Here is a 22,873-nt window from a genome sequence, read left to right as displayed (position 1 = left end):
ATATTTTTATTCATTTATTTTTTGACTTATTCTCTCAACTAAATTTTAAAATCTCCTACCATGATTTTGGATCTGTGTTTCATACTTTAACTCTATAAGGTTTTGCCTAAAGTACTTTGAGGCTGTGCATTACTATGTATGCAGAAATTTAACAAGAGTATAATTTTCTAAGGGAATTGATTCTTTTCTTAGAATGAATTAAAATTCTTTACTTTTAGGATTGCCTTACTTAACCCATGAAGTCTAATCAAACAAATTTGTTTTTTCTTTATTGATTTTAGAAAGAAGGGAGAGGGAGAGAGAGAGAGAAACATCGACGAGAGAAAACCGCCTCGATTGGCCGCCTCCTGCATGCTCCCCACTGGGGATTTGGCCCACAACCTGGGTATGTGACCTCACTGGGAATCGAGCCAGTGACCTCTTAGTGCATGGGTCGACACTCAAGCACTGAGCCACACTGGCTGGGCTGAAATCTAATTTTTTTTCTTATATCAATTTTTCTTGCTTAGAATTTATTAGGCATATATTTTTCTATCCATTTACTTTGAATCTTTATAAATGTTATATATTAGCACTATCTAATATAATTGAATTTATTTTATCCTACCCAGATATTCTTTTTTTAAAAGTTTTTATTTATTGATTGACTTTAGAGAGAAAGAGCTAAAAAGAACATCAATTTGTCATTCCACTTAAGTATTCATTCACTGGTTGCTTCTTGTATGTGCCCTGACCAGGGATCAAACCCACAACCTTGGTGTAGGGGGGACAATGCTCTAACCAACTGAGCTAGGGCCAGGACCAGATATTCATTATTTTACCTTAAAGATTAATCTCTTTGCATCAAGTGTAATTACTTTTATATTTATAGGTAAGTCTATCAACATATATTGTACTTACATTTTCTTCATCTTTTTTATGCCAAAAATTGTCTATATATGTAATAGTCTATTTCTGGATCCTTTATTCTATCTTTTTGTTCTATTTGTTATATGTCAAAACCACTCTGTCTTCATTGCTGAAGCTTTATGATGAGTTTTGGTATCCTTGTGTAAGTGTGCTAATCTTGTTCTTAAGATTTTCTTTGCTATTTTTGGTCTTCTATTAAATTCCATTATACATTTTAAAATCAGATTGTCAATTTTTGTGATGTCTTTGATACAACTGCATTTTTAATTTACTTTAATCTAATATTCAAAATATACTCATCCCTTCCAACTTCCCTTCAAAGCCACATTCCATTAGCACATTATACTGAGATCCTAGGATTTTATGAAAAAAAAATCTTGTCTAAGTGTAGATGGAGACCCTTGAGTTCAATTTCTCCACTATGGTTTATCTCAGTCTGAATCCCTGTGAGCTAGAGACAAGTTCTCTGCCTCCCACAAACCCAACACACAGTGGTGAAATAGGTATGAATAATCATTGCAGACGTACCTGCTTAAAAGTAGAAAATGGAGGTACACAGCAAATAATCTGATATTAGTGTTACAAAGACTCAAACAGCACAGTATATTTAAATAGTGCAGAGAGCAATGAATGGTTGTAGTCAATTATAAAGCTCTTGGTCATTGATATAATTTGGAGGTAAGCATTTTAAAGTAACAAATTGTTGTATGTGTATGTTGCATTTAAATATAAATGCATAACTATAAATTGATTATTATAATTTTTATAATACTGTATATTATGTTAACTTTTTTCTGAGCATTCAACTTTGCAAATTAAATTATCTAAAATTTTAGAAGTATCTTAAATATTGACTAGATCAGGTCTTAGGTATTTAGCTAAATTATCTTCTAATATAACTTTCTCTCCTTTTAAGTCTTCAAATCAAATCATAATTTTATACTTATCAAGTTTGGGCCATAACTAAGGTTCTTCTCCAACATATCATATAGACCATGCTTTCCTTTACCTCATGTGGGAGACATACGAGAGAATAATACCTAGATTAATACCTAAAATCATCTAAATACTAGACATCTCACAGCAAATAAAATTTCATAAAATACTTTAGTTGTTTTCATTTTAGTTCTGAAGGAATCAGGAAGTATCCATTTTGGCTTATAAAAAGAACATCAGTATTTCTTCTAAGAGTGCCATAAATAAGACATCAACTGACAGATTTATTGTTGATCTGTGTTTAATATAAACTTGTTTTTAGAATATAGGAAAAATGATGAAAGGAATTTTGACAGCTTTGTAGAGATATATGGTCTGAAACTCTGTAGTACATCACTCATTTTAAATTAAGACTCGATATTATTCTTTCTGAATTATATCAGAGGTGGAAAGAGACAGAGTGAGGTCCTGTTCTTCAGAAAAGGAAGAAACTGACATAAAGAACCTTGTGAATCATTGATTTTGTGAAACATGTTAAATTATTTGCCACCATAGTCCTCGCCAGTGTGGCTCAGTGGTTGAGCATCAACCCATGCACCAAGAGGTCACTGGTTTGATTTCTGGTCAGGGCACATGCCCAGGTTGTGGGCCAAATCTCCAGTGTAGGGCATGCGGGAGGTGGCCAGTCAATGTTCTCTCTCATCGATGTTTCTGTCGCTCTCTCTCCTTCTTCCTTCCTTTCTCTCTAAAATCAATAAAGAAAAATTTTTTTAAAAAACTTATTTGCCACCATAAATGTAGCCGCCTCTAACCTAAGGTGTGCTCACTGGTGGTGATCTTGTGTGTCTGGATGCTTGTGGTTACTGTATCTGCACCTGTATGACAAAAAATTAAAGTTTAGGCCCTGGCCGGTTTGGCTCAGAGGTTGGAGCGTCGGCCTGCGGTACAGAGAGACCCGGGCTCGATTCCCGCTAAGGGCACGTACCTCGGTTGCCCTGGTTGGTCGTGTGGGTGGCAGCCACTTGATGTGTCCCTTCACGTCGATCTTTCTCTCTCTCTCTCTTCATCTCTCTCCCTCCCGCTCTATCCGAACAAAAAATGGAAAAATGTCCTCGTGTGAGGATTAAAAAAAAAAAAAAATTAAAGTTTAGTTTTCATTTTGCTAATTTATCAATGTATAATCAATGTGTTATCTGTTTGCCATTTTTCAGGTTGCTAGTGGAAGCCCAATATTTTGCAAAGTTATATATATATTAAATATATAGACTTAAACAATCTTGAGAGACTTTTAAAAAATATTTTAGATTTTCATAGTAGCAGTATATCATTGGCTAAGCTATTGGGAAGTAAAATATAACATAGATAAGGCCACCTATCTATGAAAACAAGTTTTATTGAGTATTTTCAATATGCCAATTATTTTCTAAACACTTTACTTTGATTATCTCCTTTATAATTTCACAATAACTCCACAAAATATGTTATGTTATTATCCTCCTTTTATAGATGAATAAATTAAGTCATCCTGTTGAATGTGGGAACATTCAAAGGTGAGGAAACAGTGCGGACAAAGTTGTAGGACAAGAAACAAAGCGGTGTATGTGGAGGCATCTGAATGAGTCTGGACTTGAAGTTAAAGGGACTTGGAAAGGTGATGCTGCAGAGGGAGGAGGTAGCTCTTTCATCGTGAGACTTATCTGTCACATTATGGAGTAGGAAGCAAATATTTGTTATATTGTGTTAAATTTAATCATTTGCTGACATTGACATGCAAACAAATATATTGAGTTCAATCAGTACCAAATGACATATAAAGTGAAATTTATTATTTTTCTTCACATTCAAAATGTTTTTCAATCTTTATAACTAATTTTATAACTTAGAGTTCTATATATTTGTTTCCATTTTGAGTTCATCTTTTGGCTGAAGAACTATCTTCTTTGCCTTATTTGTTTTGTGGGCAGGATTCAATGGAATCTGTCGTAATTTTCAGAAAGCAGATCGTAAGCAGCCCATTAGACATCTAGGGACATGGTAAGGAAGAGGAGCGTTTCTGAAAAGACATACTCGACCAGATGCATTAAATCTAGATTGGGAACCACAAGACTTGTTTTTGTGTGCTAAATTAAGTCTTACCTTTTGCGACAACATGTATGGACCTGGGGACTATTATGCCAAGTGGAATAAGCCAGACAAAAAAAAACCACACAAATACTATATAATTTCACTTATATACAGAATCTAATGAACAAAATAAAATGACAAACAAAATAGAAACAGAGGCATGGATACATAGAACAGGCTGACAGTTGTCTGAGGAGAGGTGGGTTAGGGGACTGGATGAAAGAAGGTGAAGCGAGCCCAGCCGGTGTAGCTCAGTGGATTGAGCACCATCCCATGGACTGAAAGGTCCTGGCTCAGTTCCGGGTCAGGGCACATGCCCAGGTTTCGGCCTCGATCCCCAGTAGGGGATATGCAGGAGGCAGCAGTGTTCCTCTCTCACATTGATGTTTTTCTCTCTCTCTCCCTTCCCGTCTCTCTAATTAAAAAACAAACACTAAAAACATTTTTTTTAAAAGGTGAAGGGATTAAGCATAAAACCATATATACATGACATCTAGACACAGACAACAGTGTGGTGATAGCCAGAGAGAAAGGGGAGTGAGGGTAGATGGAAGAAGGCAAAGAGGTGATAAGCGGGGATGAAAACAGACTTTGCTTTGGGTGATGACAGCTCGATTCAGTGTGCAGGTGAGATTTCATAGAGTTGTACACTTGAAACCTGTATGGTTGGTAAACCAATGTCACCCCAATAAATTCATTTGAAAAAATAAAATATAAAATAAATAATAATAAAAATCAATGACCTAGCACATTTACATTGTATTGAAATAGCTATATCAAAATCTCAGCAGCCTAATGGTTTTCTTTCTTTATCTTTTTTCTTTATTGATTTTTTATTTTTTTAGAGAGAGAAGGGAGAGGGAGAGAGAGAGAGAAACATCGATGAGAGACAACATCAACTGGCTGCCTCCTGCATACCCCACACCGGGGATTTGGCCCACAACCTGGGCGTGTGTCCTGACCAGGAATCAAATTTGTGACCTCCTGGTGCATGGGTCAACGCTCAACCACTGAGCCACACTGGCCAGGTGTAACGGTTTTCTTTAAACAGCTCATACCTGACCTCCAACCACTGTTAGTTACTGTTCCTGATAGAAACTCCTTGAGTGGAATTACAGAATTACCACTTAAGTATTACAGCTGAAGATTGAAGCACGTAAATGATTATTTGCTAGAGGGCAGAGTGAAAGTCGCAAACACAGAGCCCTAAAATCTCAAGCCCAAAGCTTTCGTGCTCTTAGTTTAGCAAAGAGCATTCTTCAGTTAAGATACTGGAATAGAACTGAACATGTTTATTCATAATTCCTATCTCAGTTTTTAACAGACACCAGTCATGAGGCAGTATATCTATTGATTAAAAGTATAGATATGCTTTGGAGGCAAATTTACATTTAGCTTAACAATAACCCACAACCTTCGGACCAACTCAAATTTACATTTAAATATTAGATTTGCTATTTACCACCCGGTCGGCCATACATGGTGATTGCTCTCTCTCTAACCTTAATGTTTTTCTCTCAGACATAAAGAAAATAAGAGGATTTATTTTGTACATTTTGTGAGGAATAAATATTACTAAAGAGCCTTATCCCATGACTACTGTTGATAGATGAGAGTTCTGTTTTCTTTAGTTAGCATAAATTTGCAGATAAAGTGTGATTGTGGATCTCTATGGAAATGTATACAGGAACATTGTTAAAAATACGACTATCTACAAAACCCATGCACATTCCGTTTGCTTTGTTTCTTGTTTGTGTTAGGAACACTTACATAAGATCTACCCTCTTAATAAATTTTGAGGTGCACAGTACCATATTGTTATCTATGGGCACTATGTTTACAACAGATTTCTAGACTTTATCTGGCACAACTGAAACTTAATACCCATTGAACAACAACCCCTCATTTATCCTACCCACTAGCCCCTGGCAACCACTGTTGTATTCTCTGCTTGTAAAAATTTGACTACTTTTAGATATATCAAAGAAAAGCAAATCATACAGTACTTGACCATCTGTGACTGCCTTGTTTCCCTAATGTGATTAGAACTGAAGGAGGGGGGATGCCTTTAGTTAAACACTAACGATGATAATACACAGACTCTAGAGCTATATGTTATATTTTGGCTGGATCTTAGGAAAATTATTTCGGTCATTCATAATTTATACTTGGGAAATAGGTCAAACAAGAGGAAAGCAATTTGAAATTTGTCTTTTAGCCCTGGCCAGTTTGGCTCAGTGGTTAGATCGTCGGCCTGTGATCCAGAGAGGCCTGGGTTCGGTTCCCACTAAGGGCACGTACCTCCGTTGCAGTTTGTCCCCGGCCCTGGTTGGTCGTGCGGGTGGCAGCCACTCGATGTGTCCCTTTCACGTCGATGTTTCTCTCTCTCTCTTCCTCTTCCTCCCACTCTATCTGAACAAAAAATGGAAAAATGTCCTCAGGTGAGGATAAAAAAAAAAAAATGAAATTTGTGTTTTAGGTCCCTATCTCATTGCTTGTTGAATCGTGAAAGAATCACAAGATGCCTTTTTACTAAACCTCCACTAATTGTGACCAAAACATAAGAATATTAAAGGATATTTCTGGAAAGGAGTCACAAGTCATTGGAAATTGTCTTCTATATTAATGCGGTATATGCCTCATGGTTTGCATACAGTTTATTCATGGAAAAAAATTAGGTATTGCTTTGATTTAGTAATGGGAATGTGTCACATAGTGAAAGAGGATTCATGCCAAAAATTTAAAAAATAAAGGTGTCTTTAGAGAAGAAAATGTAATCAGAGACATTGAAGACTCCATTATTGGTCTAGTTTAATTAAATACTATTCCTAAACCTAGTGTTTAAAAACATATATTTTCAGCCGAGCAAACAGTTAAGTATAATGTACATAAATAACATATTTATTATGTACTTGAAATGTATCAAGTACTTCTAAGCAGAAATATGTATTATTGTTGCATATTTCAGTCAAATAGTTAATGTCTACATTTGTATATTACAATGTTAGTAAACTGGACTGAAACTTGATTTGGTAAATACTGTAGCTTTGGTTCTATCCATGTATTTTTGACAAATATGACTGAGTTTTAACTTATTTTTTTTTTTAAATTAGATCCAAAAGAAAACAAGATTGCTCGCCCCATTATTATTGCTTTCCTAGAGGCAATTTTGCAGCTATGATTATAAATAAACTTCTATTATCAAGTCTTATTTCCCAAAAGACAAGGACAAAAATCCATCATTGGTTCTCCCTTGTGTGCTTCATAGTTTCTGGCAATATGTAAACCTTAAGAGGTCATGTTCCCTGTTTTTAGACTTTTAAAAGCTTATCTTGACTTTCTAGTAGTTTTCTTCATATTTTTCTTCAGGGAAATTTAGAGTGTAGAAGATGTAAAAAAAAAAAAAAGTGACTAGGGAAGAGCAAATTAAGTTAGTAAATATTTGTTGAGCACATATACAAAAGAACATAGGCTAGTTGTGGTGGAAATTGAAAGAATTATAAAATACAGCTTTCAGTGTCATCTAGAAGCTTGCACTCTGTTATCAAAAATTGAAATGCAACAATATACATTCATTGTTTCATTTATTCAATATTCTACAAATGAGGAGCTAATGGGTTTCCAAGATCTGTGTTCGACACTGGTGGTTTAATGGTGAGTAATAATACATACAATTCCTAGCCTCATGGAGTTTACGGTCTGGTAGAAAAGACAGGCAATCCAATAATCAAGCAAACAAACATAAAACTGCCACTGTGGAAAGAGCTATGAAGTTAACAGGGTGCTATGTCTAAAAGAGGGTAATTTGGTCTCCCTTCCTCTGGCCTTTCCCTCAGCCTATTCTGCAGCGCAGCCTGTGAGCCCTCTAAAATGTGCATCCTGCCACTCCTCCCATGTCATTCAGAGGGCAAAAGTCCTCATTTCCTCTCTAACTATAATTCTCACTCTTTTCGTATTCACTCTCTTAATCTTAAGTTCTTCAAACATGCCCTGCATGCCCCTACCTCAGGGCCTTTGCACTGTTCTTCTACCTAGACTGTTCTTCCTCAGTAACTGAATGTCTTAGTTTCTTCCCTTCTTAAGGTTCTGATTCAAATGTAATTTTCTCAATAAGATCTCTCCAGATCTCTGATTTAAATTAAAACATCAAATCTCTGGAACTCTCTAATCTCTCTCTATTTCTCTAGTACTGAAGACTATGGTTTATCATTTATTTTCTTTACTGTCTACCTTTTGTGCTAAATGACATGCTCAACAAGACACAGATGTTGTTATTGCTGTTTTCTCTCTATTATTCTCCTCGGTTCCCAGCACAGAGACTGCCTGGCATATTGTAGATATTCAGTTAATACTTTTTGAATAAATATGTCCATGTTCATGAATGCTGGAAGAAAATCTCAGAGAAGAAATAATAATGATAGTAGAAATGGTGGTAGTAGAAGTACATTTAGTGTTAACTATGTACTAAGTCATTTACATACATTAACTCTTAATCCTTAAAACAACCCTGCAAAGTAGGTAAAATTATTACCTCCACTAAAGAGATGAGAAGTTGAGACTGAGAGAGCGCTTTCCAGGCAGAGGAAATAGTATGTGTAAAAGCTGTTTGACTGTAGGAATTATGGTGAGAAGACTAAAAGAGAGTGATGGCAGGTGCTGAGACAGCTAGGAGGTGTGGTGGAGAAAGAACCTGGAGAAAAAGGTTGGAGGGCAGGTGAGCAGTGGATTTATTTGTAGAATGACAACATATTATTCCTGATTCCTCAGCAAAGTTTTGCTTTATGCTTGTTGGCCTGGTGAATCCCCTTTTACTCTCAAAATTTCTCTGGGTTGGATAATAAACTGAGTTAAGGAGTTCTGTGTCTCTTCTAAAAGCAGTGAGAAGCCATTCAGAAGTGGTGATGTGGTCAAGATTTCCATTCTGAAAAAGCAACTCTGGCTTAAAAAATAAACTGAATAGGAAGAATTTATGAGTGAGATGTATTAGGAGGCAACAGTCTGTAATGCTTGCCGAGGTGTAAGTAGTATGAGTAAAAATAGAGAGATAAGAACAGATCTGTAAAATATTTAGAGGGTAAAATCAAATTAATTTAATGATTGGTTAAATATAAGGGGGATGTAGAAGAATATGGCGTCAACACAAGCTCCGGTGTTTCAAGTGTCAGCAACTAGATAAAGATTTCCAGTTCATTGTGATGGGGAACAATGGAAGAAAAGCATATGTGCATGTGTGTGAAGAATAAGAGATGGAAGGTTGAATATCGATAAATGTGAAAAGTTTAAATGTTTAGTTACATGATAAATGACCAAATAAGATGTCTCGTCAATTAGTAGTATTCCATTATTAAAATATACGCAGTGTTTATCTATCCACCCACTGATGGACATTTGAGTTGTTTCCCGTTTTCAGTGATTACATATTTCCTCATATGCACAGAGCATCGGCTCGCCTGGATCCTGTAGGGCAACTCTCTTTAGGTCTTTGCAGTTCCCCTTTGTGTAGCTCTTTTGTCTCTGGTATTCTGTCTTATGAACTCTAGACACCTTGGATTTTCCATACTTGTTTCTGTAACTCCATGTTGGAGGTAAGAGTAAGTTAACAAGGAGCTTTTTAAAAAATACATATTTATAGTATCCAGGTATTTGATTCAGTCATTCTAGGGAGGGTATCTGTAATACATTCTTTTTACAGGCTGCAGTGTGCCTCTAAAGCTACCAGGATATTTAACCACTTGTCTTGATAATTAGTTCAATGAGCCCAGAGGTCTAAAAAGATTTCATGAGGTGAGTAGACTTTGAACTATCTTTTAAAAAGTGGTAGAAATTGGCAAGCGTATGTTCTGTGCTAGGTACTGTTGGATGATCAAATATGTTTGAGGGATGAATGAATTAATTCATCTTTCCTTTCTGCCTACTTCAAATCCCAAGTTTATATCCCCCTGTATAAATGTATCTTCCTTAAGCAGAATGTATGACTTATACCTCCTTTATTCTGTTAACTCCTACATTTTCTTCATTAAATCCATATTTACCTTATATTGGTTATTTTGGTTTGTTTCTTCCACTTATTTGTTCAATGCTTTTAAGCAATTAATTGTTTTTACCCCCAGAACCTAGTACAGTGCTTAGAATACCTAGGTGCTCAAAAATATTTGTTGATGTGCTCCTCTTTAAATATCACAAGTGGGAAGCCATTAACTATTTTAATATAGAAGTCAGTTCTCACATGGATGTTATTGGTAGTGAATTGAGAAGTAAAATAGTGTATTAGCTAACTATTGCTGCATAAAAAATTAGCTATAACCCCATGGCTTAAAACAACAAACATTTATTGTCTTGCAGTATCTGTAAATCAGAAATATCAGGATAACTTAGCTGGATCCCGTGGCGTAAGTTCTTTAACAAGGTGTCATCGAGTGGGTCTGGAGTTATCTCAAGGACCAAAAGGGAGAGAACCCACTGAGTTTGCTCAATGAAAGTTTGAAAAAAAATAAAACACTGCTTGCAATGTTTGGAAAACTGGGATCTTTAAGCATTGGTTTTGGGTTATAGAAGTATAGTGTAGTGTAGTGGGTAGGTAGGCATGTGGGTTTTGGACTCTGTCTGCCAGGGTTTTTTGTTGTTGTTTGTATCCAGATTATGTCATCTGCTAGCCATGTAATGGGATTTAGAAGTCTGGGTTAAAGTCCCATCCACAATTATTCCTTGGCTCTTTATTTTTCTGAAGCCACAACTAATTGGGTAGCATTGATGCTATGCTTCTTTTAATTTTTATTGCAGCCTTCTATTTTTAGTCACCCTGTATATATCTTTGTTTAACATGACCAGGGGAATGGTTAGTAATTTTACCACCATTGTGCCTACTGATTTCTCTCCTGATAGTAGGTATCTGACTAGGTGATGTATGTTCTTCATTTTACTAAACTCCTTCTCTAGAAAGAAAATGATCTGTAGTTGTTTTCTATATGTGTCAATACACAGTGTTTCATAATCAATTAAAGCATCTTTACACCTTTGGATTTATCAGTGTCATCGTGACACTTATTCTAAGTTCTTACAGATGAACATTTTCAATTGTATTGTTAAATAAAGAGTCTGTACGATGCAACTGATTACCCACATCTACTGTTCAAAAATAAATTAAGGTACTATTTTGCAGTTCATCAAATAGTGGGTTTTCCAACTTATTATGAAGAAGCTCAAAACAGAGAGCACTATGTATTTCATATATGTGTTTATAACAGGACTAGGGCTTGAGCCTGAGACTTAACTGTTGATGTTGTTTTTCTTGTTTTTAAATTCAAGCTGCTGGAAAGTAGTTGACCACTGATATAATTTTTAGGAGAATTCTTATTTCTTAGTCTTGTCTAAGAGACAAAATCTAAATATGTTTCTTCTTATGTTCTATAAGTTGACTCCAACTCACCTTCGAAGTATAATTTAGAAGTTGATTTTTCAAGTGGAGGCAAATCACTTGTTTTCAAAATGCTTTGCTGAAAGAGCTTCTTTTGAGAAAATGGAAATAGTTCACCCATGGGATGTAGTTAACAGGTAACTTGAGTTGGAGAACAAAAGTCATGAGAAAGCTGGTTGTCAGGTGATATTTGTTTTGTTCTTTGATTATGATATGCAGGGAGTGAGCAGTTTGAAGAAGAACATCAGTGAGAGGGAGCCTAACTTGTACTCCAATTTTTAAATCTCTGCAATTACATTATAGTGAAAAATTTTGAGACTTTGGCAAACTATATAAATAAATCTCAAAAGAAAAAAAAAAAAAAAAACATGGCTTTTCAAATGCATAGAACATGATGTTTTCATAACATGGTGGAAATTGAACGCCTGTTTTCTCAGCCAGGGATTTAAAAATAAGACCCTCACATAAGGAAATGCTGTAAAAAAAAAAAAAAAAAAAGTATATATAAGGAAGAAAAAGCACTACAAGGTGATGATTAGCTGGAAGCCTCATAAAATTTTGCCCCCCTTCTCTTAAAAATATCTCTTCCATGGACTTCCTTAACAGACATTTCTTTGTTCTCATTTTTCTTATTAGATGGCCCTTCTCTTTCCTTTGCTGGCACCATTGCTTCCCACTTTTTAGCCATAAATATCCTACAAATATCTCCTCTTACCTTGCAGGAGTAATGCTGTTGTCTGCCTTCAATTATTACCTCTGTAAAATAATACCACATGTATCTCCAGCCTTGACCTCTCTGCTTCTCATTACTCTTCTTCATCCACTGCTTTTTACTTACGTTCTCATTTGCAGAAAAGTGATAAATTTATTTTATTGATGGAATTCTTTTATTATGTGTATATAAGTTAATATATATCTAAGTTTTATTTCTTCAACTTAAGAACATGGAGCTTCCCTAGAATTTTTGATAATATTAATTTGTAGAATCATTTTCTAAGTAATTTTCAGACCAAATTTAATTTTAATCTGAGATAATAAGAGAAAGATCATATAAGAGAACCTCATTTCTGTGACAGCCTGAAGAAACTATTTTCCAATAGGTTTTTGTACTCAAATATTTAATTAGAGCTATGTCAGATAAAAAAAAAAAAAAAGTCATTACAAAAATATTCAGCCATTGTTATAAGTGAGAAACTCTGTAACTAAATGATAAAGAGTTCTCACCTAACATTTGTAATGGGTATCAAGAAGTGAGTATATATATTTAAAAATAGATAATTCTACTGAAAATAGAGCATCAAGTCTAAGAAGTGCTTATTATGTCTACAAATGCTACCATCTAAAATGATTTCTAAGTAATATAAGCCTTCAATACCAATGGATAAGCAAGTATTGGTATCTTTAATTGGCACAGCTTTCGATAGTTGTTTGAAAACTTGAGAATTATTTTCACATCTTGATTGAGGGATTGGCCCCAATCAAAACAGCTTGTGTTGTCCGATAAGAACACAACGAATGGCCAAGGGGAATTGGAAGAAACTTGCTATTGCAAGTAATTCATATGAGAAACAGAAACTTTAGATGATGATCTGTCTTAGTAATTTCATGAAGTAGAGGAAATTTTATCTCCATGCCCTTCTCCCCTTATAGGCTTCCTCTTTTACAGTCTTTATTTGTTGACAACTTCTCATCTCCCCCATCCCCTGCTCTCCCCTATGCTGTGTCACGTGATTCTACCAACTTAATATCTCTAAAATCCATCCTCCATCTCCAGGCCACTACTTCTACCTCAGCTCATTTTACCTATATCTCTCTTTTCTGGATTTACTGCAGAACACTGTTAAGTGATCTCCCTACTTCCCATCTTGCTCACTCTACAATCCATTTGATATACTAGTACCAGAAAGATCTTTTTGAGATGCAAATCAGAATATACTTTATTCCTACTTAAAATTTCTTGGTGAGTTTCTATAAACTAAAAATTTAGAAAGAATGATAATTTTTTTATTTAGTTTAATTAATTTATTTATTTTTGTTACAAATGTTTCTCCTTTTCCCCCCACTGATCCCGCTCCCCCCCACCCTTTCCCCAGCTTGGTTGTCCACGTCCATTGTTCATGCACACATGCATATAAGTTCTGTGGTGTATCTCTCCCCCACCAACTCCTTTTCTGGGGATTGTCTGTACCCCTCTTCCACATCTCTGGGACTACCCCTTCCTCAGACTGTTATGTTCATTATATTCCATGAATAAGTGAGATCATATGATACTTGTCCTTTCTCTGTTTGGCTTGTTTTGCTTAGAATAAAACTTTCCAGGTCCCTCGATGTCATCTCAAAGAATGATAAATTTTTATATTATACAAGACTCTTCAAGATCCATAATATACAACTCCTACTTAGAATAAGTTTTAACAATTGCATAGTCAGGATCAGTCTTACTGATAATGTTGCCTATAATGGCCATCTTTGAAGATCCTTGAAAAGTAATATCAACCAAGAGCTATATCCTCTACAGGACTGTCTGAGTTGGCAAGGCAAAGAGTTGCTAGTTGGCCTCAAATAATAGCACAAGAAAACAAACAGCATGGAGTAGTGTGATTCTTTGGACTTTCATAGATTTGCGTATAAGCCTTGGCATTTTTCCTTACAAGCTGAATAATTTGAAAATGTATTGTTATTATTTTCAAAATAGAGTTATTAATAACAATGCCATAAGATGGTTGTGAGCATTAAATGAGATAGATTTAGCTCATATAGATATACTCATAGCACACATTCAAGAAATACTTGCTCCCTTTGCTTTATAATGTATTTTCATATTTATAAAAATCAAGGGCAAGTACTAAAGATGAGATCAATGCAGGGGACTGTATCAACCTAGGGTAAGAGTGGTTGGGAAATAGAGTGAAAATATGTAAGAGGACTATCAGTTGTCAAAGAAGGTAGGCCCTGTGTCAGAGAAAATCTGGGAAAAATATGCAACTGGAGAGTGAAGTGTTTGTGTGTGTGTGTGTGTGTGCATGTGTGTGTGCATGTGTGTGTGTGTGTGATAGAAGTAGTAGTAGTAATAGTCTTAGTTAGAATCAACCAGCATATGTATAGAGCAAGATATCTCAGAGCTTCCACTTACTGAACACTTACTGTTATGTACCCAGCCCTGTGCTAAATGCTTTGCATGAAGTAACTTAAATACAAGGGGATTTGAGCAGACAAATGAGATCAAAAGGAAATACAAGTGTCAGTGCAGAAAAAGCAACACAAACAGGTTAAGAGATGAACAGAAAAAGAGGCACCCAAAGAGGTAGGAAGGAAACTCAAAGAACATGATGTCAGTCAATCTTAGGATCAATCTAAGGGGAAAACATGATATTAAGAAGCAAATAGTAACAAATGCTGGAGAAATATTAAAATAAGGAAAAGACCAAATAGTGTGCATTGGAATGGGTGATTAGGAGGCTTTGATATCATTTTTCAGAGACATTTCCCTGAAGTGGTAAAAATCTGAAGCCAGATTGTGTTGAGCTGGAGGGTGAATAGGTGGTGAGGAAAAGAGAACAAATGTGTGAACTACTCTTAAAAGAAAATGGTAAAGTTTAGAAGAGACAGCAATAGTTTGAGGGGATATAATTGAGAACTAGTTTTGAATGTTAGAACTGGAAATAACTAGAAAATATCAAATATAAAGCAACTTACATATTTAATGTCTTAGGGATCATTTCGGTGGAAGTGGAGCTCTGGCTGTACCACAAGGATAAGAATTCCTGGAGGCCCCCATGGGAGGATGAGGTATCATGGAAAGCTTTATTGGTGACATATATAACATTAAGGGAGCTCCCCTCCAAGGTCCCACTTCCCTCCACCCTGCCATGGAACAAGTCCTATTTTGTCTTCAGCAGAGCTAAGATCGAAGCCACTGTCCAGAGTCTTCGCTCCATACTCAAATCCAGTCCAGTCCAGCATCTGCTAGTTTAGCTTGTGTTCCCAGATGCAGTCCATTGCCTGTGGGCTCTGCATGGCCCCTGGCTTCTAGGGCCACATGGAAGGCTAGTGCAGGTTGTGGAGCAAGCAAGAAGCAAGAGGGAGATAACTTCTTGGTGGATTTTTACTGGGAATTTTACAAATGAACCCTTCAGGATGTTGTGTGCTTGCATTGGCTCCACTTCCCTTAGCCAATCCATGGTTCCCCATGATAGACTGACAGGCAAGCACCTTCCTACTCACCCTGACTTCACTGCTCATTTGTCTATTTCTCTTACCCCAGTGATCTGCAGGAAATGGACCAGTGGTTCCCTGTGGAGCCTAAAGTTGCAACTTCCTGGTGAAGCTGCCCAGATGACCATGCTTAAAATGCCTGGCCTCCCCTTCACTTTCCTCATATTATTAATATTAATTACTAACTAGTTATGATGGTAATAATTTTATTTGTTTTTGAGGAACAACAATCAAAACTGTATGTTTTCTTTAAAAATTTTAGGACAACAGAAATGTTATGCCCTACAAAATCTTAAAGAGATCATTTACGTAAGATTCCAATCACAGTTCCTGGCAGTTGGGGTTTGCTAAAGGTTAATTTGAAATAAAAGATCAATAAATATTTGTCGAATTGTGTTATTTAAAATTTCTATGATATAATTAGTTCCTAATTGTTAATGATTATGTTACCTTATAACTAATGGTAGATATCCTTTTTTTTTTTAGTAAAATAGAGTCTAATTCAATAATTACTTGGATGTCAACCACACACTTAGCATAATGGTGAATCAAATAGATTCAGTCTGTAACTTCATGGGGCTTCATATAGTAGAAAGACTGTGAAGTTGATTTACAAACTTTTTAGGCTCTGGAGTAAGGGAAGCATGAATAAAATGATTTGATATATACATTTTCCAACCTTAATGTTAATATGAATGCATTTGTCTTAAACTCATGACAGGCATTTTTGTACATCACAATATATTATAGTCACATAAGATTGCTGGGAGTTGCTGTCCCCATAATGACTCCAAAAAAATCATAAAAATCAATAAATGAATTGTAATCATATTTAAAAAAAACATAACATTTTTCAAATAATTCCAATGTGCATTGTTTTCAATGGTTAAATATTTCCTTGAACTTTAAAACAAACTAAATAAAGCCTATAGTTCAATAATGACTGTATGGTTTCATTAAAACTTACATTTTGAAGTTTCTCAGAAAGCCAACAGTTTATAATTCATGAATGTTCAGCCAAAGATTGACCTTCTGAATGAATGGATAAGTCCAAACTCAGGAGAGAAAAAAAAAAATTGCTTTGGACTATTTATTGAAGCCTAAGAGCTGTTATCGTTTAGAATGAAAGTTAGTTCTGGAACTATGCCTAAGAAATTAGCTCCATGTGTTAGCATTTGAGAGTCTTTTATTACAATAAAAGTGCATGCCATCTATTTTATGCTATATTTAAAATAAGAGAAATGATAAAAAGCTTCATTTACCTTGATCGTTAGTGACCTCTTTTAAAGGTTCCTGAGATTGAACTTCCAGGCATATGAAGTCTAAGATACAAGTGCTTGATATAAATGGCCCTGGCATTCATTTAGAAGCTGAATCTACAGTGCTTCTAACTGACAGAACACTTCCCCTTATCTGAGATTGAGTCAGTTAGTTCATCTACTTAAAGGTTAATGTTAATGAGATCAAGGTTACAGGAAAGGCTTGATGAAAAAAAAAACTTTAAAGTCAAAAAGACCTAGATTTGAATTCCAGTTCTGGTCCTGACTGGCTGTATGACCTTGTAAGTTGCCTAGCCTTTACAAGGCTCAGTTCCTTCTACTTTAAAAAGAGGCAGCAGCATCTGCCTTTCTTTGTTTTGGGGTAGAACAGTTAGAGGACACTCCAGTTACTATTAATGCATTTAGTTCATAGCCTGACACATAATATGTCCTCAATAAATGTTAATTGTGGTCTTAATTATGTATTAGAAAAACAATTCACTGTACATATGATGTATTCTACTAATGATTAGTCAGCAAAAGCATTATCCTGAAAATGTACAGAAGTGTATACACCTGCTTATATTTTGGGACCCACCAGAAATTTTAGATGTTCTAACACGAATTCTTTATCACTATTTTTTTTTTTACAATTACAATCAGTTCTAATACTGTCCCAGAGATTGAATAATCAGTGAGGATAACCATGTAAAATAACAATTTTAGCTCATATATGCTTAATAAATTGTGCTTGATGCAGGAATACATAGATGGTTGATGAATGAGCTATTCAAAACTGTGGAATATTTGGAAATAAAGCTTGAAGCAAGAGACTAAAGATTCACTTCCTTGCTGTCAGAGACTTGCTCCATGACTTTAAGAAATTTCCTATTTCCTCTGATGGTCAATTTCTTCCTCTTTCAAATATAGGGGTTTGACATATAATGTCCATGGTCCCTCTCCAATTCTGAGGGGGTGTGATTCAATCAGGCAAGGAAACAGTGACTTAGGAGTAAACTTGTTCATAGGAGCTGAAGAGTTGTTGGAGTAGAAGTCCCTCGGGCTCTTAGATCCCATCTTCCTGAATTGTCTTCAGGTCTAACAGACTTTGAAAATTTTCTCAAATGTGTTTTTTTGACCAAATGAAGAATAAACTGTTCATTAGGGAAATCCACAATGAAAATGAACACATCTTAAGGAAATTATTTCAATAATTTTTCCAGCAGATTTGTTGGTGATCTATGGCATTTTATGAAGACAATTGGCCAACAGCTACTGGTTGTTTTTTTCTTGCTCATTCATTCATTCATTCATTCCACAAATGCTTATTGAATGATTAATATTTGCATGGCCACATGCTAGGGTAGGATTATAAAGATGAATCTGATATGTACTTTATCCTTAAAGCACTTTCTCTTTAGTAAGGGTAATAAGGCATGTATATAAATTCTTCAAGTTCCTAAATAGTGTGGGGAAAAAAAAAAAAAGTTGTATGAGAGGAAGGAGGACAAGTAAGTTGGCAAGGAAGCAAGGAAAATCAAATAAATGTTAGAGGAGATGGCATTTAGCTTGAATTTAAACACCTGCGGATTGGACAGAAGAGAATTCCTGGCTGAGGAAGCAATATGAACAAATACTCAGAAGGAGCAAGAAGCAAAGTGCAGTTTGACTATATGACTGTTTATGACAGCGAATAATGGGAAATAACTGAAAAAGATACCATCAGATTGAGAGGACCTTGAATGCCATAGTGAGGGGTTTGGTCTTTATTTCTAGGCAAAAACAAGCCACTGGAGGATTTGGAGAAGGGAGCTAGAAGAAAAATATGTTTCAGTACGGTGATTCCTGGAAAAGCATTGGTTGGGTATGGTGGTTGTAAAATGAACTTTCATGGGCAGATTCCCGAAACAAAGCTCCTAAGCGCACTTTCTTTTCCAGGCTGCCGATGTGCTGCTGCAACATGGCGCTAATGTCAATGTCCAAGATGCTGTGTTCTTCACCCCATTGCACATTGCAGCATACTATGGGCATGAACAGGTGAGTCTGACAGTAGTGTTTCCAAGGGCTGGGGACCACGCGAGTGTTCCAGGCTTTTGCTGAGTTGTCCTAGCTTCAAAGAAATGACATTTAAAATATCCTTTGAATTATTTTTTTCCATATTCTTATCAGCTCCACCCTTGAGGAGCTTATAGATGCACAGAAGCAATGCAGTTGCTGAGTCATTCATTTCTACTGATTATTTTAGTAAGCAAGCAAGGCAGGAGAGCACACTGGTAGGTGGGGGGCCACAGGAATCAGTCTGAGTTTGGAAAACTCCTAGCTTTATGACCACGTGACCTTCCAGTTCTTCATCTATAGAATGGGGAAAATATTAACAGAACCCACCTCATCGGGCGTATAGGGTTGCTGCTATGACAAACTATTAAAGTGTTTGGCAAATGCGTAATAAATGTCACTGTGTTGATGCTTAGGACAATAACGATGAAACAAATCGCAGAGTTCTTTCCAACAGTTATATGAAAAAAGGTATTATTCAGAAACTGGGTTTCTTTTTTTCTATTGTCAGGGGATGTGGTAAACTGGAAAATATCTCCCCAAATATGTTCTAATTTCCAAAACTTGTGAATGCAACCTTAGAAGGGACCTTGGGGATGTGGGATGTGATCAAGATAAGGACCTTGCGATTAGAGATTACCCTGGATTATCTGGATGTCCTATGTAATCACAAGGGTCCTGATCACAGAAAGCAAGAAGTCAGAGTGACTGACAGGAGATGGGACAATGGAAGCAAGAGGTGAAAGTAATGCAGGGAGGGGCCACACGGGAGGAGCCCAGGCAGCCCATGGAAGCTGAAAAGGCAAGAAAATGAAAGCTTCCGGAGAGAATGCAACCTAACACCTTGATTTTAGACTGCTGACCTCTAGACCTACTAGATAATAGATCTGTGTTGTCTTAATGCAACAAGAGTGTGGTAATTTGCTGCAGTGAAAATGGGAAACTGATATGTGGATTAACCTAGATAAACTAAAAAACAATCATTAAATGTGCTTTAAAGACATAATTTGCTTTAAATATATAATTATTTAACAGGCACATACTTACAAATTTTGATATTCTGTAATAAAGTAATAATATGCATAGAATGCTTTAAAGTTTAGCCCTGGCCAGTTTGGCTCAGCGGTTAGAGCATCGGCCTGCGGTCCGGAGAGACCTGGGTTCGGTTCCCGCTAAGTGTATGTACCTCGGTTGCAGTTTGTCCCCAGCCCTGGTTGGTTGTGCGGGTAGCAGCCACTCGACGTGTCCCTTTCACATCAATGTTTCTCTCTCTCATCTTCCTAGCTCTCCTTCCCACTCTATCTGAACAAAAACTGGAAAAATGTCCTTGGGTGAGGATAAAAAAAATAAATAAATAAAGTTTACAGTGTACCTTCATTTAATAAATAAGTTCATTTGACCTTCCCGACAACCTTATGAACTGAAGATGTGAGTGAGCTCTTACTGTAGGACAGGTCCTGTGTTAAGACCTTTATGAAGATTTTTAAAAAATTTTGCCACAACCTGAAATGAGCTGTCTCTTGGCCCTTGTTATGAATGCTACACAGAGCTCCCTCGGGTCAGGTAGCATGCCAGAGTCATGCAGCTAATAATACAAAATCTAGAATATGCATTCAGGTCTGTCTGATCTGAAAGCCAATACTCATCCTACTGTACCCAAGAGCCTCTTGTTATCCCTCTTGTAACAGTGAACCAAGTCAGGAAGTCCAGGCAGTTTACCTAAGCGGTGGAGCTAGAATGCAAGGACAAGTGCTCTAACTCCAAAGTCCATTGATTGTCAACCTTAATATACTGAAAGACAAAATTTTCACACACTACTTTCAAACGCTGCCCTTTAGCTATACTCAAGGAACTAAATAGAATAAAATAAAATAGAAACACAACTATAATTGGAAAATCAAAATGTAAGCGTTCTTTTGACATCCCATTTTCATTCTTCCTCATTTTGTATCTGTAGATCACTAGTCTTACTCATTATGGAGTAGAATGATACCTTTTTACCTTTGTAGAGGTCATGCCACTGCCCGAGGATCCCAAGTTGAAAATCAAACTTACTTATGTCTCTGTGCTCTTCTAGTCATTCTGCCTTTATTTCTTTTCTAGCTGGCATATGCTCGGACACTCTCAGAACTGTGAAGTGTGACCTATAGCTAGGGAAGATAGCTCATTTCATTGATGTGCTGCTCAGAGCACTGGAGTGCACTGGAGAGCCGGCCACTGAAAATGCTTTTGAAAGTACAGGGTCCAAAAGCCCAGGTGATAAAAAAAGGCCATATTTTTCTGACTGCAGGCACAGACAGGGTATACACAAAGCATGTTATCTGTACAGTCATTCTCTTTGGATATTAACCTCGTCACCCAGCAGAAATATAAAGCGCTTCTATGCATGTTTCATGTAGAGCTAAATGTGTTTACTTCCCCTGAATATACAGTCAATGTCTTACGCAATTATGCTAAATTGTGGATGGCCCTTTTACAATAAGGGACTCGCTTTCTGTACGCAAAGACAGTGCATAAGTAATTTATGGATGCTATTGTCATTTGCTAAAATATGCTGACGGGAGAATGGTCCATTCAGCATATGAATGCGCCTGATGTGCCATGTTCCTTGCCATTTGTTTATTTACTTATTTTTAAGTAGAAGAGTAGATGTTGTGTACCAAGAGCAATATTTCCTAGGTATATAATAATACCACTTAATAGACAATCGATTTCTAAGATAGTTTAAATCTGTCCATTATAAAGTCACATCATCAGAATTTATAGAGTCTGTGTAAGTGGAAATATCTGCTTAGGAGTGCAAGGTTCTTGAGATTAAACTTCTACTGCTCTTATTTCTCCTGAAGTAAATATTGGTCTACCCATTAGCCAACCAAGGGACAAAATACACATTTCACACTGGTGCTATCACTTCTGCCAACATTTTCTAAGTGCTTTATATGTAATCACTCATTTAATTTTCACAACTCTGTGAGGTTGAACTATTATTTTTTCTATCTTAGCAATGAAGATACTGAAGTTTCAAAAGATCAGATAATTCATTTAAGGTGGCATAGCTAATCAAAAGAAGTCTAATTTTTAGAATCTTTGTTGCTTACCCACTACATTCAATAAGAAGTTTGCCTACATCCCACAAGGCTAATTGTTTGCCTAGAATTTCTATCACAGATGTACCATATTCCTGAGAGATTTCTCCCCAAGACATGTTTATTTGATGCCACGTAGAAAGTTAAAACAGTTTTAGAACTTAAGTTCACTACTATGCTGACACCTCAGCAGTCAGGACAAGTGAAGGGTCCTCCCATAACTGTTATTTTAATGGCACAAATGCATCCTAACTTACTTCTTGGGATCACTGCGATGACTTCTGAAATCTCAGGGGAGGCCACCTCAGGTGTAGAGAAATTATTTGGAAGGTCCTAAGTGAATATGTAAATAATTTGAAGGACTCCCAATTACCTGAAACAACCCCTAGTAGACTCCTAAGTAGTTCTTGTCTTTCTATCCCTCTGGATGTGATCTCAGTGAACTGGGGAAGATGCTGAGGGCTAGTGCAGCTCTCTTTCCTTTACCAAGCAATGCAGAAGAGGACTCAGAAGTCCATTAGCAAGATGACCATGACCAGGAGAGACCTATGAATGGAGGTGATGTGAAAATCAAGAATCAAGCAGACACTGCTATCTCTAGCCAGAAGGAGAAAAAATTCTTCAGTAAATTATGGGTGACTTTGGAGAGGATTATTTATGTGCAATGAACACCCAACCTCAAATCCTTCTAGCTGTAAACATCTTGATAGGTGATGTAATAATACATTCCTTATTTTTAAATCAACTGGGTTAAGATTTTCTGTCATTTTCAGGTAGAAATAACTTAAGAGAAGGCCTTAACCATATGTCTTCCTCCATATTACCGAAAGCTTTGCATTATTATTTTTTTCTTTTTTTTTTTTTATCCTCACCTG

General features: G+C 36.3%; 1 protein-coding gene across 1 annotated transcript in view; it reads left to right on the top strand.

The window, feature by feature from the left end:
* The window catches only part of LOC118626997 (serine/threonine-protein kinase TNNI3K), a 269,557-nt gene that overhangs the window by 47,357 nt on the left and 199,327 nt on the right, over window positions 1-22,873 (top strand). The window contains exon 6 of the mRNA XM_036257082.1: window positions 18,796-18,894. Within this exon, the coding sequence (XP_036112975.1) occupies window positions 18,796-18,894 (99 nt within the window). The remainder of the gene's footprint in view (window positions 1-18,795; window positions 18,895-22,873) is intronic.

The sequence above is a fragment of the Molossus molossus genome, unplaced genomic scaffold (genome assembly GCF_014108415.1).
Source record: "Molossus molossus isolate mMolMol1 unplaced genomic scaffold, mMolMol1.p scaffold_m16_p_12, whole genome shotgun sequence".
NCBI lineage: Eukaryota > Metazoa > Chordata > Mammalia > Chiroptera > Molossidae > Molossus > Molossus molossus.
Note: the sequence above shows the minus strand (reverse complement) of the source record. Positions and strands in the feature narration are given on the sequence as shown.